General features: G+C 35.9%; 1 protein-coding gene across 16 annotated transcripts in view; it reads left to right on the forward strand.

Annotated features, from left to right (window-relative positions):
- LOC142349375 (myotubularin-related protein 13-like) overlaps positions 1-15,586 on the forward strand; it is a 235,257-nt gene that overhangs the window by 105,507 nt on the left and 114,164 nt on the right. For all 16 annotated transcript variants that reach the window (XM_075400867.1, XM_075400878.1, XM_075400874.1 and 13 more), the window contains 3 exons: positions 8,943-9,067; positions 9,534-9,825; positions 10,132-10,322. In XM_075400867.1, coding sequence (XP_075256982.1) covers positions 8,943-9,067; positions 9,534-9,825; positions 10,132-10,322 — 608 coding nt within the window. The remainder of the gene's footprint in view (positions 1-8,942; positions 9,068-9,533; positions 9,826-10,131; positions 10,323-15,586) is intronic.

Raw genomic sequence — 15,586 nt, forward strand, 5'->3', positions numbered from 1 at the left:
TAGCAGAAATGTTTATATCATTGTTATTTGCTCTCAAAGGCGGTTCATAGCAAATAGATTAATCCTGTTTGTCTTTTTATGCAGTTTTTCGCTTGACCGATTTTCTGTCTGAACCATTTGACTTTTCGTCCTCAGAAATGGGTTAAAGGGGTAGCGCCCAGTGGGAATTAAGTTCTCTTAGAGCATTTCAGCTCAATAGTCTCCGAGTATGCGATCCACAGAAACTGTTTTGGAGACTTGTACGTATGGTGTGAAGGGCGGTTCTTAGAAATTATTCCTCAACCACCCACCGTCACCTCACGCCCCTTCAATTCAGCAAGTGTTAGCCTCACTTAACCTTGGCTAGCTACTGAAGCAGCCAACTGCTAGCCGGTCGGTTGAGATCAATTCGCTCGACGTTAGTCGGTTATGTTTTTGAATATTAATTTCGAAAACTCCATTAGGGCTTTTCCTTAGAGAGTGTATGTGTCTCATAAAAGTGACAGTCCAAATCTAACCAAAAAGTCCAGTGGTCTATTTAAGGACTTGTGGTTAATCTGTATCTTATTGCTTTTGTTTCACTTCATGGAAGGCCTCAAGCGTCTGTCGCGGCTTTTTCGGTAATCTACCAGTTAATAGCCGCGAAGTGATAGCGGCTATTATTGGGGACATCGTTTTATTCGTCGTCTCCCTCGATGATTCTCGAACTGACTTCTTGACTTGACATTTTCAATTACCGTGATTTCTACTGCTTCGAAGTTGAATTTGTGTGCGTGACGTCATTTCTGCTTTTAGGTCAATTGTGTGAGTTACCTCACCAAAAATTACTTCTGAACTCACTAATGGAACTTTAACTTTTATGAACATTTACTAATTAAAGTTCAATGGTTTGCATCTAAGTAGTGCCAACCGTATATGCCATAATTATTGAGTATTAGTCTATTAGTTTTTGATTTCGAATATTAAGTTTGAAAGAGCTCTATTAAGTCTTTTTCCTTATAGAGCGCATGTGTCTCATAAAAATGACGGTACGAATCTAACCCAAGTCCCGTGATCTATTAAAGGAGTGGTGGTCGATCTGTCTATCTTAACTCTTTAGCCGGCAATCTGCCGGCTTTTTTAAAAGAATTTTTAAGATGACTGTTTCACGCAAGATCACGGAGGGTATTAAGTCGCTGAGTATTTTGAGAACTTTTGTGCAATCTCTTAAGTCTTAATCGTACAAATTACCAAAGCTACCGAGAAGATCATTGTAATGAGAGTTTTTGAGTGGTTCAAACCTCCCCTCTCGCTTTCGTGCTACGTTAGTCGGTAATGTTTTTAATCCCCAAATCGCATTCTTTGTTTTTTTTCTTTGTCATATCGGCATGGCTCAATTTTGTGCGCAATACCATGTTTGTTACGCTTGGACGTGATTTTCCAGCTACATTCCGTTTTAACTTTTGTAATAGACTTTTTTGCTTTTTAAACGGCTTTTTAAGGATACCTCAGGTTACTATAATCTTTGTCAATAAAAGACAACGGCTAATTGAAGGCCTGTATTGAAATTTTGGTAAAGAGATAAAAAAAGCATTTGGTCATGTAAAATAACGAATAGTACATTTCTATATTATAAATGTCCGTTTCAGTTTTTTATGGATTGCAGCATCGAAAATTCCACTATTTTAATTCGATACACTTTGCTATGTCAATACTATGTCTGTTTCGGCAGTCTGCCGGCTATGTTTCTTTACTCTATGCAATTGTGTTATTACTATCCTCCCATATAGAGGCTGGATTAATATTGAACTTTTCAAAGCTTGTGCACGGTTTATTGACTTCTTGATATCAATGAAGAATTGGCCGGTCCTTCTGATGTCTTAATGCAGATTTTTTTTTTACCTATTAGAACCTGTATAATGTTATCAGCTAATGTTTTTAATTGCTCTCAAACGAAGTTTGTAGCAATTATATTAGTCCTATCGGTCTTTCTTTAATGCAATTTTTTCGTCTGAAGCTTTTGACTTTTCGTCCTCAAAAACAGGATAAACAGGCAGCGCCCAGCGGGAATTAAGTGCTATTAGAGCCTTTCAGCTCTGTCTCAGATCAAAATGTTTTGGAGATTTATACTTATGGTGTGAAGGGCGGTTCCTAGAGGTTGAAGACACCCCCACTGTTGAGCCCCCCCCCGCACTATTCCCCCACCACGCTGTTGCCCCCTACCCCACTGTTGCCCTCTCCACCCCCATCCCTCCCCATCAGCATCAGCATCCCCCCCCCCCCACCCCACCCGTGTCTACTGACGAACAACCGATCGCTAAAAAAACACGTAATTTTGTACTAATTTTGACAATTTTTTACAAGCCTTTGTCGAATTTTTAGGTGTCAAGGAACCTCTTCTAGGGTTTTGTAAAATAGAATACTACATAGTTTCTAGTGGTAGTGGAATGGTTACAACATTTTAACATCACGAATTTTAGCATTATTTCGAAAAAACATGCAAATTTTTTCATTTTTTTTCTACTTTTTTTTCATTATTCACGTTATTCCTGACGCAGGGGCCCGAAAACGTCCTTAGGGGTTTGATAATCAGTTACTGAAGAAAATTTATATGCCCTGGAATAGTTTTTCAACTTTTTAATGTCACAAGTAGCAATTTTTTTGATAAAACTTATAGTTTTAAGTTTTTTGAATTTTTTTTTGTCATTTTTTAGGTTTCTCCAGCCTCAAGAGCCACATAACCTCCTCTAGGGTTTTTTTATAGTTTACGGCTTAGCTTCTAAATGTAATGGAATTTTTTTCAAGATTTTAATGTCCGCAATTTTTAAATATTTGCAATTTTTTCATTTTTTTCAATCTTGTTGTTTTTTATCGTTTTTCCGGTACCAAGGTCATAGGGACCTCCTCCAAGCCATGTTGACAAGCTGTCGCGTAGTTTCTAGAGTTAATGGAGTGGTTACCAATATTTTAGCTTCTCCAGCTTTAACAATTTTTTTGATAAAATTCAATTTTTTTTCGAATTTTCGGAAAATTTTTATCATGTTTCAAGTTTATGGATCTTTATTAGCCAGTGAAACTATTTAAAGCTTGAAATAGGGATACTGGATAGTCTCTTGAGACAATGGTTTTAAAGATTTTAATATCTTGAGTTTCAGCTAGATATTGTTAAAATTGCGATTGTTTTCAAAATATTTGAATATTTTAGTCCCTTTCTGAATATAACGATCATTACTGGCCAACAAAGCTTAGTCGGTTATGTTTTTATTCATAAAAGTATATTCATAAAAGTTTAGTTTTTTTACTGGTTGTTTTGTTTTTGTAATACCATTGCTGACCTGTTTAATTAGTTTTCTAAGCAAGCATTTGTTAACATATACAATATTTTCTGTTGATAGTAAAATGTTTATATGGCTTTGTTTTTATTTGTTTAATTTTATTTGGTCTCAAACTAAAGACTTTTAGAGTTTTTCGCATATGTGTCGGCCGGTTGGTCGACGTCTATGTCGATATCGTTAATGGCAGGCTCAACTTAATTTATAGCGAGGCAGAATTAAATCTTTTTAGTGGTTTTGGTTTCATCTAACAATTTTTTGCACTGATTAATATTGAACTTTTCAAAGCTGGATTAATATTGAACTTTTCAAAGCTTGTGCACGGTTTATTGACTTCTTGATATCAATGAAGAATTGTCCGGTCCTTCTGATGTCTTAATGAAGATTTTTTTTTACCTATTAGAACCTGTATAATGTTATCAGCTGTTTTTAATTGCTCTCAAACGAAGTTTGTAGCAATTATATTAGTCCTATCGGTCTTTCTTTAATGCAATTTTTTCGTCTGAAGCTTTTGACTTTTCGTCCTCAAAAACAGGATAAACAGGCAGCGCCCAGCGGGAATTAAGTGCTATTAGAGCCTTTCAGCTCTGTCTCAGATCAAAATGTTTTGGAGATTTATACTTATGGTGCGAAGGGCGGTTCCTAGAGGTTGAAGACACCCCCACTGTTGAGCCCCCCCCCGCACTATTCCCCCACCACGCTGTTGCCCCCTACCCCACTGTTGCCCTCTCCACCCCCATCCCTCCCCATCAGCATCAGCATCCCCCCACCCCACCCGTGTCTACTGACGAACAACCGATCGCTAAAAAAACACGTAATTTTGTACTAATTTTGACAATTTTTTACAAGCCTTTGTCGAATTTTTAGGTGTCAAGGAACCTCTTCTAGGGTTTTGTAAAATAGAATACTGCATAGTTTCTAGTGGTAGTGGAATGGTTACAACATTTTAACATCACGAATTTTAGCATTATTTCGAAAAAACATGCAAATTTTTTCATTTTTTTTCTACTTTTTTTTCATTATTCACGTTATTCCTGACGCAGGGGCCCGAAAACGTCCTTAGGGGTTTGATAATCAGTTACTGAAGAAAATTTATATGCCCTGGAATAGTTTTTCAACTTTTTAATGTCACAAGTAGCAATTTTTTTGATAAAACTTATAGTTTTAAGTTTTTTGAATTTTTTTTTGTCATTTTTTAGGTTTCTCCAGCCTCAAGAGCCACATAACCTCCTCTAGGGTTTTTTTATAGTTTACGGCTTAGCTTCTAAATGTAATGGAATTTTTTTCAAGATTTTAATGTCCGCAATTTTTAAATATTTGCAATTTTTTCATTTTTTTCAATCTTGTTGTTTTTTATCGTTTTTCCGGTACCAAGGTCATAGGGACCTCCTCCAAGCCATGTTGACAAGCTGTCGCGTAGTTTCTAGAGTTAATGGAGTGGTTACCAATATTTTAGCTTCTCCAGCTTTAACAATTTTTTTGATAAAATTCAATTTTTTTTCGAATTTTTGGGAAAATTTTTATCATGTTTCAAGTTTATGGATCTTTATTAGCCAGTGAAACTATTTAAAGCTTGAAATAGGGATACTGGATAGTCTCTTGGGACAATGGTTTTAAAGATTTTAATATCTTGAGTTTCAGCTAGATATTGTTAAAATTGCGATTGTTTTCAAAATATTTGAATATTTTAGTCCCTTTCTGAATATAACGATCATTACTGGCCAACAAAGCTTAGTCGGTTATGTTTTTATTCATAAAAGTATATTCATAAAAGTTTAGTTTTTTTACTGGTTGTTTTGTTTTTGTAATACCATTGCTGACCTGTTTAATTAGTTTTCTAAGCAAGCATTTGTTAACATATACAATATTTTCTGTTGATAGTAAAATGTTTATATGGCTTTGTTTTTATTTGTTTAATTTTATTTGGTCTCAAACTAAAGACTTTTAGAGTTTTCGCATATGTGTCGGCCGGTTGGTCGACGTCTATGTCGATATCGTTAATGGCAGGCTCAACTTAATTTATAGCGAGGCAGAATTAAATCTTTTTAGTGGTTTTGGTTTCATCTAACAATTTTTTGCACTGATGCTCTTTCTTGACCTTTGCCGGATTTGTTGATTTTTTTCTCATTCTCATAAATAACAGATTTCATCTGCACTGAGATACGGTATTGGTATTTTGAATTCAATTAGTGTTTTCGCTTTATACCTAAGGTTTTTTTTTAACCATAGAAATCATCGATCATTTTGTGATCTTTGAGTCTTGCTTCCATTTGTTCTTCATTTGTCTTGATGTTGTTTGTCATATTATTGTTTAGTGTTGGCAGTGAGGTCATTAATTTTGTTGGTTACAATTGAGGACTGTTCAAGAGTTCATTTTTTTTTTCTTAATACGTCGTCTTCCTCTTATATGGTTTCATCATCTGATTACGCGCCAAGTAATCAGAGCCACTTTCTTGTCTTATACCACTCACAGGCTGAATGAAGTGAATTTTTACTCTACTCTATATTAGGATTTTTAAAATCGTGTGATTATTTTCGTTTGCTCAGTGGTGATGAATTTAGTCACTCAGTGAATTTAGTTCTAATACGCTAATGTGCTATTTAAAAATAGAGAGTTTCTGTTTTGCCGTAGTTGTTTGTTACAGCTGCAAAATTGTAAGCTGAAAGTAGATATAGTGCGGGATTCCTTTTTTTTGTTTTGTCGTCTGACGCACCTTAAATTCCTCTAAAACAAAGTTTAGCATTTATATTAGTCCTGTCGGTCTTTTTTATGCGATTTTTCGCTTGACCGGTTTTTCGTCTGACCCATTTGACTTTTCGTCCTCAGGTACCGCCCAGCGGGCATTAAATGCTCTTAGAGCCTTAAAGCTCACTAGTCTCCAAGTATGCGATTCACAGAAACTGTTTTGGAGACTTATACTTATGTTGTGAAAGGTGGCTCTTTGAGTTTGACCCCCTACATCCCCCCTCTCACTTAAATAATAGACCAATATCTATAACGAGCATGCTCTTCAAGGTTTTGGAAAGCCAGTTCTGCGCCAAGTATTTTCAAATTTGAATGAAAACAGTATTCTATCATCGAGAGAATTTCGTTGTAGTGGCTTTCTCAACGCAAGACGCTTTTTTTCACGGAAACAGTGAGCTCCAAAATTGATAATAGTGAACTGGTCTCAACCGCTAGATTAAAGCCTTTGACTCAATTAAACATGACATGCTGTATCAAAAATTGCTTTTACTTGATTTTGAAAGGAGTGCTCATCAATTTATGCAGACATTTACTCAATACTGACTTCAAAATGTTTGTGCAAAAAACACGGGAGACTGACTGGATTGAACTCTGCTAAGGTGTAAGTTATGGAACTTCCCTGGGATCTGTAAGGTCAATGATTCGAGCTGGGACATCATTAATCAATGCAATGTTGTACAATACGCAGATGATACCTTAGTTTACGCTTCCAGTATAGATCTTGAGACATAGCGAATATAAAATTAAGGTTCTCTTGGATATAGTCCATAAACAAATCGAAAAGAGATTTCATTGTTTTTGGTGACAAGTCCAGTAATCAAGTTTTTAATCAAAACATGCTCTGTGTTAAGGGTCAAAAGTTGGCAATTAAAAATGAAATTAAATGCAAGAGTTTTTTCTCGACAAAAATATAATTTACCTAGCGAAAAATGTGTTGTGAAAAATGATCTGTGAAATAAGAGCCTTTTTTTCAATCAAGAGCTCCTTGACAGTTCATACAAGATGGGCTATTCGTGAGCCATTTTCATAGTCTATAGTGTACTGTTTTTGAGTGGAATGAAACGTTCTCTTCTATGGCTAATCAAACAGCAGTTAAACTTGGCAATGAATTCTTTACAGAAGAAAATATGACACATCTCATGACTTAAAGTTACCCTATCAAATCTTTCTATTCGAAAACATTTTGAGGATTAATGAAGACATTTATTTGACCCAATTTTTTTGTCGAATAGAGCACCAGTTGTCTTAAAATTAGTGGTTCATATTCTACAGTACCAAAAAAGCGCACAGTTTTATTTCATTTGTTCGTCAAATACATGTCACATTAGCTTAAAAAGTGCTTTTTCTCAAGAGATTTGAGAATCTTGCAACGATTTCATCGGATCCAACTATTAATAATCTCAATTTTCAAACTGTGAGTTAAAAATCAGGACCCTTTTCCGTGAATTTTCAAAGTTCTCAAACTTGGTTACTGGAGCATATCATTGAGACTTTAAATTCAGCTAATGTTCATCAACTTTAATGATTTAATTACCTCAATTTCCCCCAACTCATCGTCAATTAATTTGTACATTTACCCTACACTATGATTAATTGCTCTTGAACGAAGTTCATAGCAATTATTGTAAACCTGTGTCTTTTTATAGCTGCGAAGCTGTAAGCGGAGCGTAGCTATATTGCGGTGCTCTTGGTTTTTTTGTTTCGTCCTCTGACGCTCTTTTTTCGTTTTACATTTGTTCACACAGCAAAGCTGAAAAAGTCAAATTTTCTGAATGACTTCTTCCTCTCACTAACGGCATTTGCGCGCGTGACGTCATTTCTCACTCGCTTTAGCGAAAGTTTTTAGGTTATTTGCGTGATTAGATTTTGATCATACGTAACTTACCTCACTCAATAAAATGACTTTTGCACTTTAAAACTTAATTTTAATTTGAATTTGTTTAAGGTCAGTCAAATGAACTCATATGTGCAGTAAAGGTCCCTAATAAGAGGCGTCTGTGGAATGAATTTTAACGAGCTTTATTAATTCATCGCTGAATGTTTTTTAGCCTAGTTTTTTGAGCGGCGTCGTTTTTTTTTTCAATTTAGAACTGTATCTGTTTCTATCTATATTATATGGCACGCAGGTCTTTTCTTTCGCAGCTATTCCGGCAATCTGCCGGCCATGTTATGCAAAATTTTCGCTTGACAATTTTGACTTTTCGAGTGGCGTTTACGCCCTTGACTTTTTGCGTTTCGCGTGATCTAATATTCTCTCTCCAGAATTTCAAGCAGCTGAACTCATTTGGCGGCAATTTAATACTAAAAGTCAAATGAAAAGTGCGCCGAAACTGGTGCCATTTTTTACTTTAAAATTTATTAGTGGTATATGTTAACCTTTAATGTGGTTGTTTGAAGCCCACTATTGAGCTTCTTAGTCCCATTTAGGCTCCCCTCCCTCCCCCTGCCCCCGATTGAAGCAGGCTGCAATTGATTTGAGCTCCCTCTAGTCGTTCGAGAGCAATTCTTCCGACGATTAGTCGGTTATGTTTGGCATAGTAACTAGATCTGTCTTTGGACTTCCTGTGTTTCATTTTTATACGAGTGTTTTTACACGGTTTTTAATTTTGATTATAAATGTTGACAGCCAGCTTGGCTTAATAATAGGTTTGTCATTTTGGCGTAAGCTGAAAAAAATTAACTGCTGAATACTGGTGTAATTAAGTTAAATAAATGGATCATAACTTTTTTTGAACTAAATGGGAAAGTAACGTAATTTCACCTGATTTTTTGGTTTCATTTTGCTGCGACGTGAGTTTTTATTTGCCATGCAAATGACAAAAAAGCTCCCGTTCTTTAAAAGTCTTCCATGTAAAATTATGATTGGATAATTGTTTTTGTAATGTTACGGAAATGGTGCGTTGCAGGTTCCTTGCGATGCCTAACAAGTTGCTGACATTGAGCAGTAGTGGCAACAGCAGTCAACAGCGCAAGTTTGGAGGCAGTATCTCCAGTACACTGGCTACCCATGGAGAAATAGACGACAACCTCAGTTAGTTCACCATCCTAACAAAACAACAATCTAACAAACGAACCTAACTAAAGCCTATTTGTTAATCTAATAATCTGACTTCTTTGAACTGTTTTTGGAAGAATACCATTTACAGTTCATATTATACCCGTATATTCATATAACTGTAATGGATACTGCAATCTCCTATAAGGCTCTCCAAACCATTAATATTGCTTTGACGGTCATTAGTTTGTTCACTCAGTCAAATAAAAACAATTGGCATGTGAAGGGGCACTGTTCCGTATTTTTAAAATCCAACCGTGCATATAGCGGCTGTCAATAGCTCTCAAACAAAGTTTAAGATAATTAGTGCGGGCCTGTTGCGCTTTGTTCAATATTTTTGTCTTAAGCTGTTTACCACTGACCTTAAATTGTTGACAACTTGTCAGCTTCTCAATTGAGTTTGATTTCCACAGCAATGGCATTTTTGTTTTCTTTCTTTTAGCCGATAGTGATAGCTTTCCAACAATGCGGGGTTGTCCTCAAGGCCACAACGGCTATAATAACAACTCGCGTCCGTCAACCCTAGTGTTGGAGAGAATTGACAAGGGACGAACTGTTCGAGACTATCACAGACTCGAGCTTGGAGGCTCTCTTATCGAATCAACAGGATCCTCAGGTCATACACACACATGGGGCAAGAGCGCCTCTAAGGTGGTCGGGGGAGGTGGTGCTGACAAGAAACACCCCGAGTTCAGAATATCAACAATCAATCATAATTTTGGCCTGTGTGAAACGTTAGGTTTTTCCGTATTCAATTTTATGTTCTCAAAAATAGTTTTACTAACGAAAAAAAATATTTGTGTAAATATGGGATATTTACTGCGGTTAACTATTTTCATTTGATTGAGAACTATATAGCAGCTTGTTTCGTTTGCTAATGAAAATTGAGAGTGAGTGAATTTTGAAATTCGATGCGTGAAATCTGGAACCAACGATCCGTGTAAATTTTACCATTTTGCTGGCGAAGGAATTCCTGGTCAGAGCAGCCAGACGATTTTCCTTCGTGTGATGCAATATATGCTGTATATCGTGTATTGCAGGTATCCACAGGCGGTGGTGGTACCCTCGGGTGCGACAGATATAATAGTGAAGAAGGTGAAGGAGTTCTACAGGACACACCGATTGCCTGTCATCACATGGAGAGATGCACGTGGCAATGGGGCTCTCCTAATCAGAGCATCCTGCCTCATCAACTCTAGGAATGTGTTCCAGCCCTTTAAAAAGTCACAACGTAAGTTTCTATTCTATCTCACTATTATTCCACCCTCATGGGTTATGGGAACTGTTTCCTTCTTCCCCTGGCGGAGTACGAACCTTAAGAACTCGATTTTTATCCTCATAATGATCTATAGTAATTATAGCTGTAAGCTGAGCGGTGTTCCTGGGTTTTATAATTCAAAAATTAATTATCTTTTTTTATAGCTGCGCAGCTGTAAGCTGAGCGAAGCTATATTCCGGTGCTCTTGGTTTTTTACAATTCAACGAATTTGAATTGTATTGGGGCGCTGTCTTTTTACGACTTGAAGAGGAGTGATGGAGAAGTCCTTTATTTTTAATCAATTTAATTGGAGAGATTTTTGAAGGGGGAATGAAACGCGTAAAATTTGGAGTGATTTTGGCGCTGAACAAAAGTGAAGAGCGGAGCGAAAAGAGAGTGGTTTTTGTTCATACCGCTGTTTTTGAGAGAGCGAGAAATTGATGTGTGAAAAATTTTTTCTAAGCGAGCGAAAATTTTTTGTTCACGTGCAGCATTTTAAAGCAGTTTTTTTATTTATTTTGGTTAAGAGGTTTGGTTATGATTTTGTTTTAATTTTAGGCTGGTTTCGGTAGTGGTATGAAGTTTTCTGGAAATTATAATGAATTTTATAATAATTCGGAGGTTTTTAATATATTTTGCTGATTTTCGGGCTAATTTTTGCGGTTTTTTTGACGATTATTTTGTTTTACTGGCTCAAATGGGTATTGAAGAAACGCCTTCTACTTGAGCAAGTTTATGATAACAATTGGTTACAGTTTTGTGGGTAAGAACCATTTTTTTGTTGAGAAATATGACAAAAAAATGGCAAAAATTGGAACCATTTTTTAAAAAATTTTTTGCAGTTTTTCGTTTTCTGTTTTTAATTAAGTTTCTTTGCCTATTATGACTTGCCTATTGTTTTGCGAGCATCTGGATACTCTATTGGCTGAAGGGAATTTTTCTTTGGGTTTATATGTTTTTGAAATATTAAAAAATTTAGTAACTTTTTCCATTTTTTCAGTGAAAGTTGTTTTTAAGAGCTTTTTTCATAATTTTAGCCTAAAGTATTTTTCAAAATTCACTTAAGTGGTTTTTGTAAGTACTAGGTGTTTTGATGAAGTTATTTTGGCAGAAATAGTTTTTTCCGGGATCTCAATTTATAACAATATTTGATCAGATTTTTTATCATATTTTAACAGATTTGATTTTGTTTTTACTTTTTTGTTTCATGACCTTGTTTCAAGATAATCATAAATTAATGAAAGCACGTTTTGTTTGATGAGTGTTGAATGGCGTTTAAATGGTTTTTTCACTTCGAGTCGTTTCCGGAATTCTTCCGGCTATGTTTTTTTTAAAGATCTGTTCACACATTTTCATGATTTTTGAAGTCAAATTGGAGTAGTGATTTTGGTCACGCCGAAACAGGAAATGGAGCGAAAAAGCGAGTGGTTTTGCGGCGTGAATTTTTTTCGCTCTAATTTTAAAGTAGAGTGAGAGAATGGTGTTTGAACAAAAATTCTGTTTCTCGGTAGTGGTTTTTTGTTCTCATGCGGCAATTTCACTCTGATTCTCTCATTCTAGGCCTAATTTTTTGTTTGAATTGAATTTTCATTTCTCGCTAGTGGTTTTTTGTTCACATGCGGCATTTTGACATTGATTTTTTGTTTTTTTTTATTTGATCTGATTTTTTTAAAATGGTTTTGTCAATTCACTCATAGTCCATTCTAGGTCTAGTTTTTCTGTTTAGTCAATGAAAATTCTTTGAATTGTTCGTCAGTACTTGTCCTGCTATGTTTTTTGTTTCGTCGTCTGACGCTCTTTTTTTGTTTTACATTTGTTCACACAGCAAAGCTGAAAAAGTCAATTTTTCTGAATCACTTCTTCCTCTCACTAACGGCATATGAGCGCGTGACGTCATTTCTCACTCGCTTTAGCAAAAGGTTTTAGGTTATTTGCGTGATTAGATTTCGATCATACGTGACTTACCTCACTCAATAAATTGACTTTTGCACTTTAAACTTAAGTTTAGTTTGAAATTGTTTAAGGTCAAAGGAACTCATTTGTGCAGTAAAAGTCCCTAATAGGAGGCTTCTGCGGAATGTATTTTAAAAAACTTTATTTATCGCTGAATGTTTTTTACCTAGTTTTTTGAGCGGCGTCGATTTTTTTGTTCAATTTAGATCTGTATCTCTTTCTATCTCTATTATATGGCACGCAGGTCTATTCTTTCGCAGCTATTCCGGCAATCTGCCGGCTATGTTCTCCAATTAATCTCTATCTGTTTCTATCTGTATTTTACGGTACGCAAGTCTCTTTCGCAGCTTTTCTGGCAGTCTGCCGGCTATGTTATCCCTTAGTCTTTTTGATCATGTCTCATTATCAGTTCCTAACTTGTGATGTGACTTCTGCAGAGTCACGTAACCATGCTTAAAAAACGAAAGGCGCACGTCTTAAATCGACAAAAAGCAACGGAAGTCAACTTCTGGCTAAGTAGCAACTTGTTGCATTTTAACTTCTGCACTGCAGACTTTCGGAATTTTAAAATATACACGTGTTTCGAGTAAATCTACTTAATGGCTTCAAGTTTTGTTAATTGCTCTTAAACGAAGTTTGTAGCAATCATATTAGTCTTGTCGGTCTTTTTTTATTTGATTTTTTGCTTGACCGATTTTTCGTCTGACGCTTTTGACTTCTCGTCCTCAAAAACTGGATAAACAGGTAGCGCCATTAAGAGCTCTTAGAGCCTTTCAGCGCTGTTTCAGGTCAAACTGTTTTGGAGGCTTGTACTTATGGTGTGAAGGGAGGTTCTTAGAGGTTGAAGACACCCCCCACTGTTGACTCCCCCCCCCCCCACCCAATATTGCCCCCACCCCTCCCTGCACCGCGCTGTTGCCCCCACCCCTCCCTGCACCGCGCTGTTGCCCCCACCCCACTGTTGCCCACCCCCTCCCCATCAGCCCCCAGGTTCACTTCCCCCCATGGCTACGTCTGAACAGCCGGTCGGAGGAAGTGGAATGGTTTGAACATTTTAACATCACGAATTTTAGCATTTTTTTGACAAAACGTACAAATTTTTTCAGTTCTTTGTGACATTTATATTTCTATATTCACGTCTTTCCAGACGCAGAAAGTTAAAAATGTCCTTAAGGGTCCTTAAGTTACTGAAAAAATTTTATTTGCCATGCAATAGCTTTATATTTTTAATATGACAAATTTTAGCAATTTTTTTTTTTATAAAACTTGCATTTTTTTAAGGTTTCTGAAATTTTTTGTCGGTTTTTAAGTTTCTCCAGTCGCAAGAGCCCAGAAACCTCCTCTAGGGTTTGACTATAGGATACGGCATAGCTTCTAGATGTAATGGAATGTTTTTCAAGATTTTAATATCAGCAATTTTTAAATATATTGCAATTTTTTCAAGTTTTTTTTTAATCCTATTGAATTTTTTATCATTTTCTGGCACCAGGGTTTCAGGGACCTCCTCCAAGGTTTGACCATGAACTGTTGCATAGTTTCTACAGTTAATGGAATGGGTATCAATTTTTTAGTGACTCCAGCTTTGGCAATTTTTTGATAAATTTTTTCTCAAATTTTTGGAAAATTATTATCTTGTTTCAAGTTTATGGATGTTTATGAGCCATTGAAACTATTTAAAGCTTGAAATAGTGATACTGGATAGTCTCTTGGGACAATGAAATGGTTTAACGACCATTACTGGCCAACGACTTTTTTAAGTGTTGCAGATGGGTTACTTGACATAACTCAAGAGACAAAAAAAAAGAGTTCTGAACCTTTCCACTGCGAAATTTGAATGTTTTCTTTAATGTTTTGCAATATTGCAAATTTTTAGTTTTTTAGTTGCAAATTTTTAGTTACAAATCTCAGTTTTTTATTTGAGTTATTTACTAACAAGGCTAGAAAACTAAAAGTTGCAGGGTCGAATCAAGCTAAAGCTAGCTTCACTAAACTATGGATGGCTACTGACAAAGTCAACCGCTCGTCGGTCGTTTGAGAGCAATTCGCCCGACGTTAGTCGGTTATGTTGGTGGTTTTTGTCTTGGACAGCACTTATAATCAAAAAGCTTTTGACAAATTTTTTCTGCTGGTTTTAATGCTTGTCCTCAATGATAAGTTCACAGTGGCCTGCTTGATCGGATTTTTCCCGTTTAATGGATTTTTAGCTAATGTTTTTGTTGACTTAGATACCGTTTGTTTCAAAAGATTCTTTGGAAGTTTTGAATCTAACCTCCATTTGACTGTTACCTGAACGGAATTAATCAACGATGTGGCGTATGCTCTGGATTTAGTAGCTGTTGATGTTTTTTTGGATGCCACTAGTTTTCTAAAGATTTGCATTTTTACGGGATTTCTTATATGCTATACTTAATTGGGCTATACTTAATTGCGAATTGGTCTATACTTATCTAAGGACGCGTAGTATCAATAGCTATGTAATTTGTTGTTATTTTTAATAGCCGCCCTCATCTTCTCAGCCGGCTATTATTGCGCTCGTATTTTTTTTTACTTCGTCAAACTTTTTTTCGCTTTACCATTTTGCCGCTTTTTCGACATTTTGCGTGAAATCTTTTTGACTTCTCTAGGCTAGTTTCTCTCTTCTCTCATTCTGCTAAAAGTGAATTTGAACATCAGTTGCTAAGCAAAGCAATTCAAATTGAACAGAGTCGGTATAAAAAATTGAAGTCAGAAATAGAAACGGGATAAACCCATAAAGCCCAATTTTAGATGCCCGCTATTTGAACGTCGTTCCTATAAGTCTTAGTTATCACCTCTAATGCTTATTGGTGTTGATGGTAGCCCCTGTAGCCTCTCTCTAAGAAACAGAAGTATGTTCAACTAAGAAATGCCATCAAAATAAATCGGACTTAAAAAATATTTTTGTACAAAAATCTTTTTTTTTCAATATATTCTATTCGTTCAATCCCAATCATGCTTATTGGAATCAACGGCGGCTATTTTCCGGCAATCTGCCGGGTATGTTTACTGTCTAGTTTTGTACATATTTTGTGAGCTGTTAGCAGTTTTTTTGCTTTGCGCATTTAGGGTCGTGTACTTCGTTGATGGTTAAAGTTTGATGGTGCTGGAAAAGGGATGATGTTATGTTCATTAGTTAGGTAATGATTTAGATGCTATTACAACTTTTTTTTTCTGTGATTTTTTGTTTTTTTCTCACAACACTCAGTCTTGTTTTGTCTGACTTAACCCGCTCTACGTTTCAATTGAGTTGATATTAGAATTGTGTC

The sequence above is a fragment of the Convolutriloba macropyga genome, chromosome 11 (genome assembly GCF_964194025.1).
Source record: "Convolutriloba macropyga chromosome 11, txConMacr16.3, whole genome shotgun sequence".
Taxonomy (NCBI): Eukaryota; Metazoa; Xenacoelomorpha; order Acoela; family Convolutidae; genus Convolutriloba; species Convolutriloba macropyga.